Genomic DNA, 15,248 nt, shown 5'->3' on the forward strand with positions numbered 1-15,248 from the left:
CATTATTGAATGCAATGAATTAATGAATGGAATGAGTTGGCCCAAAGACAAGGAGATTAAAAGGAAGTAGTGCTGTTTCAGGAGAATGTTCTCATATCATTTTTCCCCTTTGATTAGGAGTAGTGGTGTGAATGTTGCTAACACTGCAGAATGCCAGACTTGTGCAAAATTTCTAGTTATATCTCTCACTGTGGTGGAACTTTCGAGCACACTGATAGTCATGTTTTCTCAAATGTTTCAGGAAAAAAGAACGAAACCCCAAACTTCCTGATTTATCCACCCACAGAATCTTCAACCTTCTCATTTAGGCATCTGTATTTTTTAGACAAATTGTTATTCTGCCATTCTCATTCATAATCTTTTATGGAATTGTTTTCTGGTTATGGATATGACAGGGTTCAGTTGATTTTTGAGAGTTTGGTCATTTAGTCAGTGGATTTAAATTTCCTCTACAATGTTTCCTCGCCTCCCCACCAATCCAATTCTTAATTCCCTTTCCTCCTTTTTTTCCCTTTCCAAACAGGAAAATGTCACAGTAAACCCCACTACCTTATCATCCAAAATTCAATGGGAGCCTTAGCTTCGGGGGTCTTCTTGAGGCCTTAACCTTACTTTTAGACAGTTGTCATTATCTTTGTCTAAAGGTCATAGCTAAATTGAATAAAAGGAAAGCTGTGTTTTCCTGTCGATGCACAAAGGCAGTATTGACTTCCCTAATCCAGTTTGCTGAGGGGTGAGAGAATTAAATTAGATATCTAAGCACAGAAATTGAGAGCCTTTGAAAACAAAGATAAGGAGACAAGACTGTATTTTCCCCTTTCCTGGGAGCTCTGGGCTCAAGATTTTGCAGGTGTGTCATCTGATCCATGGCTTGCATCGATCAAAACTGTGCCAATGCATATTTAATTAGCAAGGGGACCCTGGATGCATTATAGCCATCATCCCTATATTGAATGGACTGTCAGACTTTCTGCACACTTCTCCACCCCCACCCTCCCCTTTACTCATGCCACCTCCCTTGCCTCCTTGTTTGGGAAGCCTCTGCATTTTGTCTGAGCAGCTAAAAAGTTTCTTTGTTTTTAGCTGCTGATGCATACAGCACCACTGAGGAGAATACAAACAAGTAGAGTCCTAAAGTGTTTATTTTGTCTAGGAAGACAAGCTAAACCAATTTGACTCTTTGGTCAGATTTTCAAACCCTGTAGAAAACTAACAAGAAAAAAAGAAAAGAAATAGACTGTTCAATTCTGCATGTATAGACTTTAAAAAAAAAAGAGTTAGTTATATTAAGATTTAAAAAAAGGATCCCAGGATAAATAATAATAGAATTAAAGAATAAATACTCATATTATGATAGAAAAATATTTTTTTTAAAAAAACTTCCTGTTTTTATTAGATAAGGCATGTTAGCAAATTTTTTATTTATCAGTACAGTTTGTGTGATAAACTTCATCGTTCTGTGCTGAGTCTATCATGCCATCAGGGAATCAAGTTATTTAAGAGGTAGGCAAAAAGGTAAAGCTGAATATATTTTTGAAAGTCTCAAAGGTTTTGTGGAAGCGTCTGTTGGCGGGGATTCTGAAAGTGACAGGAGGTTTGGAGTTTTGCCTCATATAGGTTATTTCATGGGATTATGGTCACTGTTCATTTTCACACAGGTTACAAAGCCCGAATACCCAGAATGTTGTCTGATAAACCTATGTAATGCACCAAGTCTACTTAGAATAATGAGCAACAGACTGTGTGCACATGTTTAGCACTCATTTAACTCATCAGAGTTCTCTGTTTCAAGACTACTTTTGAGGTAGCTTCTTGCTGGTAAAGTAACAGGGAAAAATTTTCTTTTTTCCTGCTGCAATTTGCTGCAGAGACTCATGGGAAATTCATTTGCATACATCTTGTTACAAAGACTGACTACTTCCTGGCTTAGACAAAGTGTTGCCTGATAAACAGACTTAACACACAAATGTCTGTCTGGAATAAACAACGGCAAGCTGAGATTTACATTCCCATTATCAGAGATAATCTCTTTCCCAGTATATGGGAATTAAGAACCTTTTCTTTAAAAACAGGTCTGTGATGCTGATAGTTTATACCAGAATCACATCCTGTGTGGGTTGGGGTTGATTTTTTAAAAGAAAAAAAACTCGTGTGAATGGGAAGATTTATATTGCAGTGGTAAACATAAATTTCTTCTTTTTTGGGGGCGGGGGGCTCCTTATAGTTTCAAAACCAGCTTTTCTTTCATTATTTTATTTGATCCCTACAACAATTCTGTTAAGTTAGGCAAAATAGTCATTACTGACTCCACTTACCAGATGAAGAAATTGAGATCCAGAACAGTTAAACTATAAAGCTAAGAGTTTTTTAGGATACCATCTTCTTACCATTTCATACTCCTTTCAGTAATGAAATACAAATGCAAAAAAAGTCAATACTTTGAATATTCTTTAAATACTTAAATAGCATGGTTACCCTCAACAGAGGATATTTTATTGTTTTAATACATTTCTTTACAGATATCCAGAAATGTGTAAATAATGCATATAGACTATTAATTATGCATCATTTTCATTTGACACATTTGTTTTTATAACATGAAAGTAGGAAAACTTTCTACTTTAAGTTGTATAGATGGCTGAATGTGCTTTAATTATATATTCTTCTGTTTTAAGAACTCTAAGAACTTGCTGTTGTAATTAATTTTTTTGTGTGGAAAAAAAGTGACTACAAAGGGGAAATTGAGCATAATTCTGATAAGCAATAATGTTATAGTGATGGCTTTTTAAGCAGGTCTTTGTTTATACATGAGTGGGTAGGTAACCAGGCTGACTCAATAACTTGAGTTCTGAATTGATCAACAGGTCACCATCACATGTCAACACAGCTCTTATTATGGGAAAAACAAAATTCAAATTGATTACTTAAGCACTTGTTTATTTTTGTCGTAGACACTTATCAAAGAAAACGTGAGAAATTATAAATTTAGTCAAAGTATCATGCTTGCATATCTTTCATAATCTCCATATTTTCCCCCATCGACTTCATTTATAACTTCAAAGAAAAAGCTGATCATTATTTGAAATAAATCTCATATGAAGATTAAAGTTTTAAAGATTGAGTCATTTTGTCATTACATTCAGAGCGACTGAATTTGTATTTTAAAGCTTTGAAATGATTTCCCCTCACTATCATAACACAACAATAGTTACACCATTTTTTTCTCAACATGTTAACACTGTGTATCATTCCGCAACCTCCTTGTGCACATAGAAAAATAACACATTTATGAGTAGGTGATAAGACAGTTGAATTACTCTTCAACCCAAACCATCTCATCATCGTACACAGTTCCGACTAAACAGATGGGCCTTAAATATCAGCATTAATGCCAAAAAATCTAATGCCTGCAAATTTAATATTTCACAAATTCTTCTTTGAAAAGGCATTTTATAAAAGTTTTAAGAGAGAAAATGGTAGTAACCTAGATTATATAACACTCTTAAGTACTCCCTGAAAATGCGACACACAGGAGTGGGTAAGGGGTGGATCTCCCAAGCAGCTGGCAGCCCTCAGGGTGGTCTGCTAGAGCTCTTCCAAGTCACTGCTGCTCAGAACACAGCTTCCCTGCTCCCTCTGAATCCTGATGAGAAGACCAATGTGTGCAAATAAGCCTGGTACTTTCGGAACTAGAACGTTTCCTATACCACCTCTCCTCATCTCCCTTCTGGTGAAAAAGGACTTACTCTCCATACTTTGATTACTAAAGTATCATGCATACACACACATATCCATACAGAGACTCAATTCTAGCTTACTGGGAACGTTATACAGATCAGATTTTATATTTTTAAATGCAATAAAGACTTTCCTTTTAAAGAATCATGGAGAGTTTCCATTTTTAAAGCTAAGAAAACTTTTATGGTGTGACTCACCTCATAGTTAAAAACTAAGTTATTGTATGTTTTTCCTTAAATAGGCCACAGTTATATATATTAATTGACATTAAATATCAATTTGGTTATTCTCTGAGCTTAAAGGATTTTATCTATTCCCTGGAAATGCTAATACTAAGTGAATGTTTTTAGTGGTCCAGATTTAATGATGATATTACAAATTTCTGTTTGTTCTTTGCCATGACTATGATGAATAATGTTACATTTAGATGATGCTATTATATTCGTCAGTGTTTACACATAAGCTATGAATTGTATATACGTATGTGCACTTATACACTGGCATTTTACATTCTCAAATAAAAGTTTTTCAAATATTTCCTCACACCTCAGTCTTTAAAATCACGGGAATACTGGAAAAAATAGATAATATTCCTAAATATTTTAAAGTAATACAATAATTTTTATAACTGCAGCTATGAGACCAAAGAACAAAATATGACTATCATAGCCATTTGACTTTCTAGATTTCTTTACTGTAAAAACATGTTATGATACTGGATGATCAAAACAGTAATTCTAAACCTTATACTACTAATCAAAAATAGAATTTTTTTTCTATAATAACATCATCATGTGAAAAAAATGAATCTTGGTATTCTCTGGCCTGACTCTTTTGCAAAGTAATCATCTTCCCAAATGATAAGAATCAAAAGCTTACCTAAATTTTGAACATCTTTAAAGACTACAATTCTAGAGGGTACTGTTTATTCAGAGTATAATCACACTTACTTCGTTTTTTTTTTTTTTAACACAGGAATGCTCTTGTCTTCATTTAGTTGTAGAAAAGTATTCATTCCTGTTTCGCCTTTTCTTTTTCATACTATAAACAACTCCAACTCTTTGAGATGGCATTTTTACTTTATTGCTTTCACTTGACTAACTTATTTTTGTTTCTGGGTGCTTTCTGATTACTTCATATTAGCTTTTAATTTGGGAGATTTAAAACTGGACACAAAATTCTAACAAACTTTGCTTTTAGCCAAATCATCATGCATGTAGGGAGGTTGAAATTTAGGCTAAGTTATTTTTCTAGTGGAACCAGAATTTGTACTTTTTGGTCCATAGACTTTTGTTGATATGTTGACAGAATGAATAGGAATTATGCTGGTTTCAGTGTGAGAAGGGTTCTTCACCACTGCATGCTGAACTGTTTTTCCTTTATCAACCATTTACAACTGCAGTTGGTAGGATTTTGAGGCACTCTTTGGGCCTCAGAATATGACAGATTTCTCTTATTTTTGTATTTTTTGAATGTGTGAGATACTCTTCTGCCATCCATCCTTTTAGCCTGTACACAGTTCTGGGGATCTCCTGTGTATAGACACTGTCCTCAGTTCTTGTTATTCTGAGGAGCTTCTTGTGGTGTGTCGGCCAGGGGATCATAGGAGGTGATTGTCTGCAACTTCTAAACACTGCGCAAGATTTCTCAACCACAAACCAGAGGGATGTATCTCTCTCACCCGTGCCAGGGCCCACAAAGGAGACATCAGGCAGAAATACAGGCCTTTTCTGCCTTCCTGTATCATCTAATAAGTCTCAGTCCCGTTTTAGGTGTGAACTTAGTATATTTTTCAGTCGCTGACAGTGGTGCAGTATTAGAAAGCTGAACAACAAATGAAAATTGAACTTTTTAGTTCAGCGGTTGTTGAATCTTTGGCTGGGCCAAAATTAGCTTTAGAAGATACTGAAGCTAACACAAGAGTAAGAAAGGGACTCTTTTCTTATGGAACTCAAATTCTCATAGGAGATCATTTAAAATCACCTTAGTACACTTAATATAAGTCACATCATAAGAGATGTATGTACAATTAAGGACTGGAGAGGATAAAATTTAATTCTAGGTCCAGATTTAACAGCATTCTATCTTTGCTTCATGCCTAAAGAAAGACACAGAAAAGTGTTGTCTATATTTTTGCCTGGTCAGTTTTACCTCACTGACATGTTTCTGTCATTCTTCACCTTCCCAAAAGGAGTATCCTCCAAGGTTCCATGTTAGAGGGGAGCAGAATTGAAGTTGGGCAACAGAATATGTGGATAAGTAGCAAGTGCAATACAAGGTATCTGTTCTTGCATTGCACAAGCTTATGGAAGCAGAGACTAATATGTAGGCATTAGGATTTATTTTATTCCTTTCCCCAGTGATTATATTGATAGTGAAATATCTTTGTCTGAGTACTCCAGCAATATAGCCGTAGGCGCCATAAAAATGCATAGATAGATGGCTACCAGTTCAATTAAGAGGTCTCAAACCAGCCTCCTTTATGCAAACCCTGTCTATTTTAGGTTTAAATTTCTGCTCATAAATTTTTTAAAAACCAAAAGAAATATTGCTTTTCAAGGTTAGGTTGAAGTCTAAGGTTTCTTAAACAAAAAAGCAAATACCTAGACGGGAAAAAAAAATTGATAACCCTAATGTACTTCCTCACAATACCATTTCCAAGTCCATAATTTAAACACAAATAAATAATATTCCCTTCATTGTAATATAAAAATCTTCTGGTTTTTATCGACCAGGGAACCAGAAAAAGTCACTGCCACATCTAAGATCTAAAATCCAAGATATGGCACCCAATTCTATGTAGTCAGGTTTGCTTGGGGGTAGGTTGGGGCGGGGGCTCTAATTATTTCAGGTGGTGAGAATCAACTAACCACATGATAATTATCCTAAAAAGTAAGACATAAAGTTATCTTGGCTGCTGACAGGCCTCTACCAAGTATAAAAAAGAGAAGAGTAAATTAATTGTTAACCTTCATGATAGCATTTTAATGCAAATACTTAAAAAGATCTTTTATTTGTATCAATTATGTATGGGTAGAAATTAATTTGTAATTCTGGTCATCTGGTTGGCTCCATACTTAATAACATCAGTGACCTTTTATAATACCAGAGAAAGTGTCCATGTGTGCTCAGCATAGGATAGCACTGCGACTGGGTAGTTTTGTTCCTCGGTTCAAAAAAGGAACGGCATTAAACGTCCCATGGTAGAAAATAATTATTGAAGTTTTTAGATCATTTAAATTTTCTTGTAGATCTTTGGCTTTGACTATCCCTTATGAAGATGGTGTATTTTAGTATGCAGTCCTCCGTGGATAATAGCATGTCCAGCTTTTGAATAAAACTGGAGAAATTCAATTCCGTTTTCAGTTTGGCTAGATGCCCCCTCCAGTGTTTGTATCTGAGCTTTCACAAGAGCACCGCGGCCCCTTTCAAACCAACTCTGAACATTCCCCTGCCACTCAGTCGTTTGCTATTTGTTTGCTTCTTTTTCTGTGGCTTGGAATTTTAAACTTTCTTTGAACATACCTAGAGCCATCTTTCGCTGCTATTCATATTTTCTATATTCACGTTATATTCCTATGAAGATCTGGTGGCGAACCAAATAGAAAAGTGAAAAGAACAAAGAAGTCCACTTTCAGATTATTAAAAAAAAATTGGGGGGTGGGGAGTCTCTCATTATCCTTTTTGCCTTAATACTAATAGATAAATATCAGAAAAATAATTGACCGAGTATTTAAATTAATTGAGATAAAAAAATGTTTTTCCTTTTGTTTATGAAGTGATTAATTGTGAAAATATTACACCTAGAAGAAGAACATCTGCTAAGCTATCATATAGTCAGGTTTGCTTGCATTACTCCAAAGAAAATGTTCTACTTGGCAAAATTTTATGTATCTATTTTGGGACATGGTCCGGAAAATTTTTAATTTTTCCTAAAAAAAATAAGGAAGGATTTTTTAAAAATTTAATTATGGATATTAATGGTTTAAAATTTTCCAGAATAAAAATAATGAACTAAAATAAAAATTACTTCCCAGAATACTTAATTTGTAATTTTTAATGGCAAAATTATAGGATCTTAGAAAAAGAGAAGGTAGTCATGCCATCTTTTGAAATCATTTGCTATAAAAGTAATATTAATTTATGGAGTTAAAATTTCAAATATGGTCTAATATAAATTTGCATTTCCAGTTTTTAGTTCAGGGTTTGTATTTAATTTTGCGATTCATTATGAAGGATTTCTCTAAAGTTTTTTGACCTATAATGCTTTTTGTTTTTGTCTTCACTACGGCAATTGTTACAAGATGATAAAACTATCACTTGGCCAAACTGAAATAAAAGTTCACTTTCACATCTTTTGCTATTTGAACCCTTAAGTCAACACAGAATTTTTGCTATAGTCACCAGGTTAATATCATCAGAAAATTTTAAAATAGACATTTTATTTATAGTACTTTCCTATAATTAAAATCTTCATTTGCTTAAAAGCAGGAGACTTTCTAAAGTAATAAATTAGCATTTCTTGATCCAGGGTCACTAGTAGTGCTACGTCTTTTTGCAATATCTCCAAGAAAGAGAATAGTAGTGCTATAAATCTGTTGAAATAGGAGTAATATTTTCAGTTTAATCACAGTTACATGTCATGATCTTGTGGTCTTGCATTGAACATCTTGCTGAAATGTGGTCAAATTTCAGACAGTCAATTCTAACCCTGCGAAGTCAAGGTAAAGTTCAGATTCAGGCTTTCCATAGATAATAGAGATTTTTCGAAAAAAAATTTTTGGTTGTTTTTATATAATGTTATATACTGTTTCAAGTCTCAGAAAATGCTTTACATCAAAAAATTTTCCCCTTGACATGTTTTGCGTCATTTTTTTCCTCCTTGCCCACAAAACTGTATCATAAGCATGCTTATTTCTAATTCTGTGAAGTTCTTTTGATCTAACTTAATTTTAGCTTATTTTAAAATTTAATGTCACTTTATTTTAAATTATCTTATTTAGAAGTCAAATTAAATTGAATTAATTTTTTTTTTAGTTTGAAAATAATTGTGTTTTTTAAATAAAAAATAGGTGGAATTTGATACAGGTATGCAAGAACCTGTTCTTGCTAAGAAGCCCCAAATGCATCAGTACATGAGAAAAAGAATACTTATAAAGTGGGGGAAACATAGCTTTCAGAAAGACGTCGTTGATTTATCCTGTTAGTTCAAGTAAATGCACTAGAATATTAGAACTCTAGTGTTTAATGGTGTTAGTCTGCGAAGTCTGTTGCTATAATACAGAGCTAAATATCAACAGAACTTGTTACTGTTGTTTGGGCTGCTTTTATATACCAGCTTCAAAATATGTTTTGACACTTTATTATGTTCTGAATCAAGCTTCAGATGTGTGTAATGAAGGATGAAGTCTTTATCAGACTCTAGTGTATAAATAATGGAGAAGAGCAGTTTGGAAATGGTCTCTCTGTAGGAGAATGGTTTCTGAAGAGTTTCAAGTTATGATCTGGCACAAGCCAAAAGCCACTGGAGGTGTAAACACAACCAAGACACCTCTGTAAGAACACAGGCCGCTGCTGCTGCTTTTCCCCCACTTTCTTTTCTCTTTTCTTTTTTTTCGTTCACCATGTCATTTCTGTAAAATTCTCATTCCTAGCTTACATGCTGAACCTTTTGAGAAAGTCTGGCACCTCTGATCCACTTTCCTTCACAGACCCTGTAATTTTTGGCTGTATTTTTATGTTTTTCAGATTCAAGTCAATCTGAAAGTCCCAGCCAGCCAAGTGACGCTGACATTAAGGACCAGCCAGAAAATGGTAAGTTTAGTTTGGGACTCTAGCTGCTGCTTTGAGAGTCCACAGTAGCTAGCAGCTAACCAAGTACAAGGATTTCGGGGTCTGCCTTATGGGTGACCCACAGTAGGAACAATCGAGGACCAAAGGAGCCCTCTGGATCACTCTAGCACCCCCCAAACCCTGACCCCACCCCTAAACACTACTTGGTATTTATGAGAACTTTAGTTCCCAAGAAAGTTTATTACTATGAGAGGTGAGATCGACTTGCCAAATCAGAATCTTTTCCAGTATAAATGAGGAGCCATGATGTTTACATTTCATTTTAGTTCCTTTTAAAGTGGCCAATGCCCCACGATCTTCTTCTTCACTAGTGATTTAAGATCACCGACTGACAAGTATTTTTGAGGCCTTTCAGGAGTTCAGCCCATTACTAATTGCTTTAAGAAAACGATCTCTGTCTTTGAAGTGTTTTCTGATTTAAATTGTCTAAAGTAAAACAGTAAGGGTACATGACAATATTAAATTCCTCAGTTGCATAAATACATAAACTTTCCGTTGCAGCAATTTGATTAAAATAGAATATATCCTTTATATGTGAATATAATAGTAAATTAGGTAAAATACTGAATTTGAGCATGTACTCCAAGTATGGAAAAGGTTGTCATAGGTTGGAATTTTAGATTGAGTAAAATCTTAAGTTTCAATACAAACTGAGAGCTGAACTAGCAGTACATATTATATGCTAAACATTGTATTGTGTACTTTCACAGATATTATTTCATAAAGTTCTAAAGTGTTCTTCCTTGGTGATAGAACTGAAGGCTCTAATGGGAATGCTTGAAGGCCTGGGAGGGGAATTTGGCATCATGGTTAAAAGCTCAGGCTGTGATGTCAGACCTGCATTAGAATTCTGCCTCTATTGTTTCTTACCTTTATAATATTGAATAGGTATTTAACCTCTCAGGGTATAGATTTATTCCTCATCTTTAAAATAGTATGGTATTAATATTACCTATCTGTTAAAGAATTAAATAAGATCATATGTACATATTTATATAGTTTATACTCAACAATTGTTGGCTGTTGTTCAATATTACTCTTATTATTTTTCTAGTCAGTATAATCCTACCATGTTTGTTTTTCGCCTACTTAGAATTATCTCATTCCTCGAGTCTCTCTTCTTTTTATTGTTTTATGTATTTTCCCATTTTGATCTCCATCCGATCTTTTGGAATAGATAGATAAACTGAATTATGTCAGCATTGTGAGACTGAAGATTGAGTTTACCTTAATTAGATATCCTATCACTAGTATTTCAGGAGTTTTCATTTTCCAATGTGAAAATCTTTATAACACTGTTTGGTTCTTGCTAAATATGGTCTAGTGACTATTCCTCTTCTCATTCTGGTATTTTGGTGGTATTTACTTTATCAAAGTTGTCTTTTCAAAGCAGGCATAAAAAAAAGAGAGAGAGAAAGACCTCTGAAGACTTGTTTTTAGTGTCATAAACAGCTACATCTTATTTTTTGTTGACATTTTAAAGAGTGATATTTATAGATTAGTTTCATACTTTATTTCTCATGTGACTTATAGGCGATGCCCTAAATGATTTTGTTCATATATTATATTTATATATAATCTGCCTGAAGTTTTGTCAGGGATATTTATTTTATTTTCATTTTTAAAAATTTGTGAGCTTGTAGGGGTATGTAGTTCACGTATTTGGGTCTGGCCACCCCTCTAGCAGGCCTGTGATTCATCTGTCTTCATAAAATGGCCGACAAGCTGTTCACATGCAAATATAAATTGAGAGTATGAGAGGCCTGGCATGCCTTTCTGGAGCTGCCTGTAATACTGATATTATGCGTTTCCCATTCCAAAAAGCCACCAGGATTGAGCCTGGATTTTTCGGCCAAAGGCACAGAGATACTATCCAAGTTCCCTTTTAACCCCAATTTACTTAGTTCTACGTCAAGGATTCACAGTACCATTCTGGAGGGATCATGTGAGTTCAAAGAAAGTATTAATAATCTAGGAAAGAAGATTATAGATTCTTATGTTTCAAATTTCTATTTATTTCAAAGAAAAAGTAGAAGCTGCTTTGTCTTAGTTCCAACTGAAGCTGAGATGAGGGGAACATCAGCCTAATCGGTTTCCTCTATGTGCCTTCTGTCAATCTCAGCTGAAGTTATTGGAAGAAAATGATTTTATCTCTTCCCTAAAGACCTCTAGGAAAAATACCTATAGGAAAATAATTGAAGATTTCAGGACTAGATATTTATATGCGTTAGATAACATCCTAGTGTTGCTTTGATGGAGTGTTCTTTCTTTTTCACTACCCCAGGTTATGAAAACTAAGTTCCTGAAAGGTGTTTGCTTGTTTGTTTCATTTTTGTGTTTAAAGAGGGACCTCTCATAAATGTGTCAATAAAAGTCTAAGAATTTTTGGAATCTTGGTAGATGAAGAAGTGACAGACTCTGGTCTTCAAATAAAGTGGGAACTCATTACTCCTTCTTTATGTATGTATACGAGGGGAAATAATATTCTTTTTATCCTAGCTCTTGAAGAGAAAGGTAATGGGAAACGAATGGTATTTTCCTAGTAAACCATGGAGAATGAATAGACAAATGGTAACATGCTGTTTCATCCAAAACCATAAACTAGGCCATGTAACTTTACCTAAAGTGGATGCAGCTGTTTCTTCCCTGTCCAACTAGTCTGGTTTTTTTTCTGTGGAATTTTTACTTTCTTTTTTTTGTACTCCCTTAAGACTCAACTATAAAAGAAAACAAATCTTTGTCCAATTAGAGTATTAGATGGGAATTTTGAAGGTATTATCCAAAGGCCAAAGATAAAATATCAGAATCTCCCAAACTCAAAATTGGTATAATAAATAATTAAAACTCTACTTCTAGAGTTAAACAGACCTTAGTTCAAATGAAATAATACCTGGGTGACTTTGAATAAGCTATTACCCCAATCTCAGGTGTTTGTTTTTTTTTTTTTTTTAATCAATAAAATAGGAATACTAAAAGAACCTGCCTCATGAGTATGAAAATGAGAGTATGCATATGAAACAACATAATGTCTCGTTTGTAGTAAGGACTCGAAGAAAGGTAACCATTACTACTCTCCAATTAAAGCTTGTCATATCTGTAATGAGTATATACATTTGAGAGATAGAAAGCTGGGAGCCTGAGAGTGGTAGAGGAATAGTGTCAGAAATAAACCAAGACTTTTAGAGACGTGTTTTGTAGATACCTACTCTGTTCTGAAATGTCAGCCATAAATCTGTCCATAATCCCCACAGTGCCATATTTATTTTTCCGTTTAGTTCTGTTCACCTCCCAGGAGCTGAGAACTACAAAAGCAATTCGAGTTTATAGAACCTTCACAATAGGTGCTCAAGAAGAAGGTGATTCTGGACAGAAGGGACTCCTAGATGTCTTCAGTTTTAGATGAGGTTTTCCTTGGCTCAAACTAAATAGAATTTGGCTTATTAAAATCTATAAACTGATTAAGGGTAGGATTCATGACAAATTCCTTTAAAAAAACATCTTGCATAGCACGTAGCTCTGTATCTTGAACTTCATAGGTAACTTACTTAATGAATAAAATTAATTAGTAGATGAATATGTTGTCATTATCCCCAAATATTTTTTGAGTATCTTCTCACTGTTGATTTTCTAAGAGGTTTTCTAAGAAAACAAAAAACAAAAAACTGAGAATCTAATTTGAGTGTGGGGGAAAGCTGTATGTAGACAAATGAACCTGCATACACAGATATGATTAATAGTTTTAGGAAGCCAAGGCACTAGGTACTAATGGACATAGAGATCAAGTTGTTCCTCAGCTCCCACCTCACCCCAATGAGCAGGTGTGATCAAATGCAGTTAAACCTTGAACAACACAGGTTTGAATTTCAGGAGTCCACTTATTCATGTTTTTTTTTTTTTTTTCAATAAATACCTGTACCATTTTCCATCAGCAGTAAGGCATCCGCAGATGTGAAGCCGACTGTATGCATTGTTCTATGCCATTTCATATAGGGGACTTGAGCATCCTCAGATTTTGGTACTCACAGGGATCCTGAAGCTAATCCTTCTCAGATACTGAGGGACACCTAAGTTTTCAGGGAATCAAAAGTTTATATATGGATTTTTAACTGTGTGGAGGTTGGCACTCCTAATCCCCGAGTTGTTCAAGGGTCACTTGTATATGAAATACCATCATATTAGCTTATGCTTCATTACTATAGGGAATACAATCCTGACAAAGTTCTCAACTCTGACTGGTATCATTTATTTAATCCTTTTGCATACTACTGAAACCCCCTTTCTGGCTTTTCAAGAGCTCCTAGAGATTTTAAGCCTTATTTGTTGGATTTCAATTTTGACTCAGACCACCTTGGTAAATTCCCATGATGTACTTTGGCTACTGTTAGAAGTATTTATGGGACAGAACATTTGAAGTTCAGTATTTACAGGGCCTGTGAACAGTCCTCAAGAGGTTGCATTCTGTGGTACATCAGCTCAGTCATTAATGAAAGAAAAGCTCATATGATAGCCCCCCTACTTAATTCAAGGCACGCTTCCTTAGGGCCACATTGAGTCAATGTCTGAGGGAATAACATATTCTAACATTGACACTCTGAAAGCATACTTCCCCTGGGACTCACTGTGAAAGCACTCTAAACAAAAAAAAATAGAAATAAAAAAGAAAGAAAATGTGGGGTTCCCTTGCCAGAGGGAAAAATGCTGTGTTCACATATTTGTTTGTTTTTTTATTTACTGTCTCTCATTACCGGCATAGCCTGCTAATAATTATAACCTCATCTAAGTAGTTTTTAAAATATGATATTTCTAACAAAAAACAAAGTTAGTTTTTATGTTATTTCCGTTAGGTTTAATCATGTTTGTTCTTCCTCATTTATCTGATAGTTGCACATATGTTGCTGGCATGAACCCTCAAATGGGCCTTTGTAATCAGTGGAAGGCCATTAATCATGATGCTTGCCCCAGATTTTGGAATTTCCATCTCTACCTGCCAATTCGAAAATCACCCTGGAGTATTGGTTGAAACCAGCTTTCATGTTCACCATCTTCATTTATGTCATTCTCATCTTAACTTTGTTAAAATAGATGTCATTGCTAAATGTTGCTAGATGCACTTTTCTTGAACCACAGTTGTCAAGATCTTATTAGTTATCGTTTAACTCATTTCTAGAAAGATTTTGAATATTTATGAAATAACTTCTGGGCTACTGATTTCCTGATTTAAGATTTATATGTAGGGTCCACTTTGTAATTTGGGAGTGAGATAAGAAAACTATAAATTTCTGTTTCTCTTTTGGATAAATTTTCTTTTATCTGATAATATTCTCTTAAAAAATTGCAGGGCCTCTGCTTTAACTTACTTTCACTACCTCCTCAAGTACATAGTAGATATATTGCAATATTATATTGCAATATTAATACATAGTGGAAAGGCAAAATAAAATTTGTAGTTCCAAACTCTTAAGAATTGTCTCTTGCTGCTGATGGACTGCTGTTGCAGAAACTGTTTTGATTAATGTGTCATTTAGTTGGGTCATTTTTAGGAATTTTGGAGGCAATGCAGCTTTACAGTTTGCATTTTAGAGGGAAAGCTAGAGCATTCTAGAACCATTTATCAATATTTCATAATTTGCATGACTTTCTTTTACAATTACCTGGCA

At 34.5% G+C, this 15,248-nt stretch overlaps 1 protein-coding gene across 7 annotated transcripts in view; it reads left to right on the plus strand.

Annotated features, from left to right (window-relative positions):
• NFIA (nuclear factor I A) overlaps window positions 1-15,248 on the plus strand; it is a 358,991-nt gene that overhangs the window by 176,264 nt on the left and 167,479 nt on the right. For all 7 annotated transcript variants that reach the window (XM_023536201.1, XM_023536200.1, XM_011369530.2 and 4 more), the window contains one exon: window positions 9,487-9,552. In XM_023536201.1, the coding sequence (XP_023391969.1) occupies window positions 9,487-9,552 (66 nt within the window). The remainder of the gene's footprint in view (window positions 1-9,486; window positions 9,553-15,248) is intronic.

The sequence above is a fragment of the Pteropus vampyrus genome, unplaced genomic scaffold (assembly GCF_000151845.1).
Source record: "Pteropus vampyrus isolate Shadow unplaced genomic scaffold, Pvam_2.0 Scaffold151, whole genome shotgun sequence".
Lineage (NCBI taxonomy): Eukaryota > Metazoa > Chordata > Mammalia > Chiroptera > Pteropodidae > Pteropus > Pteropus vampyrus.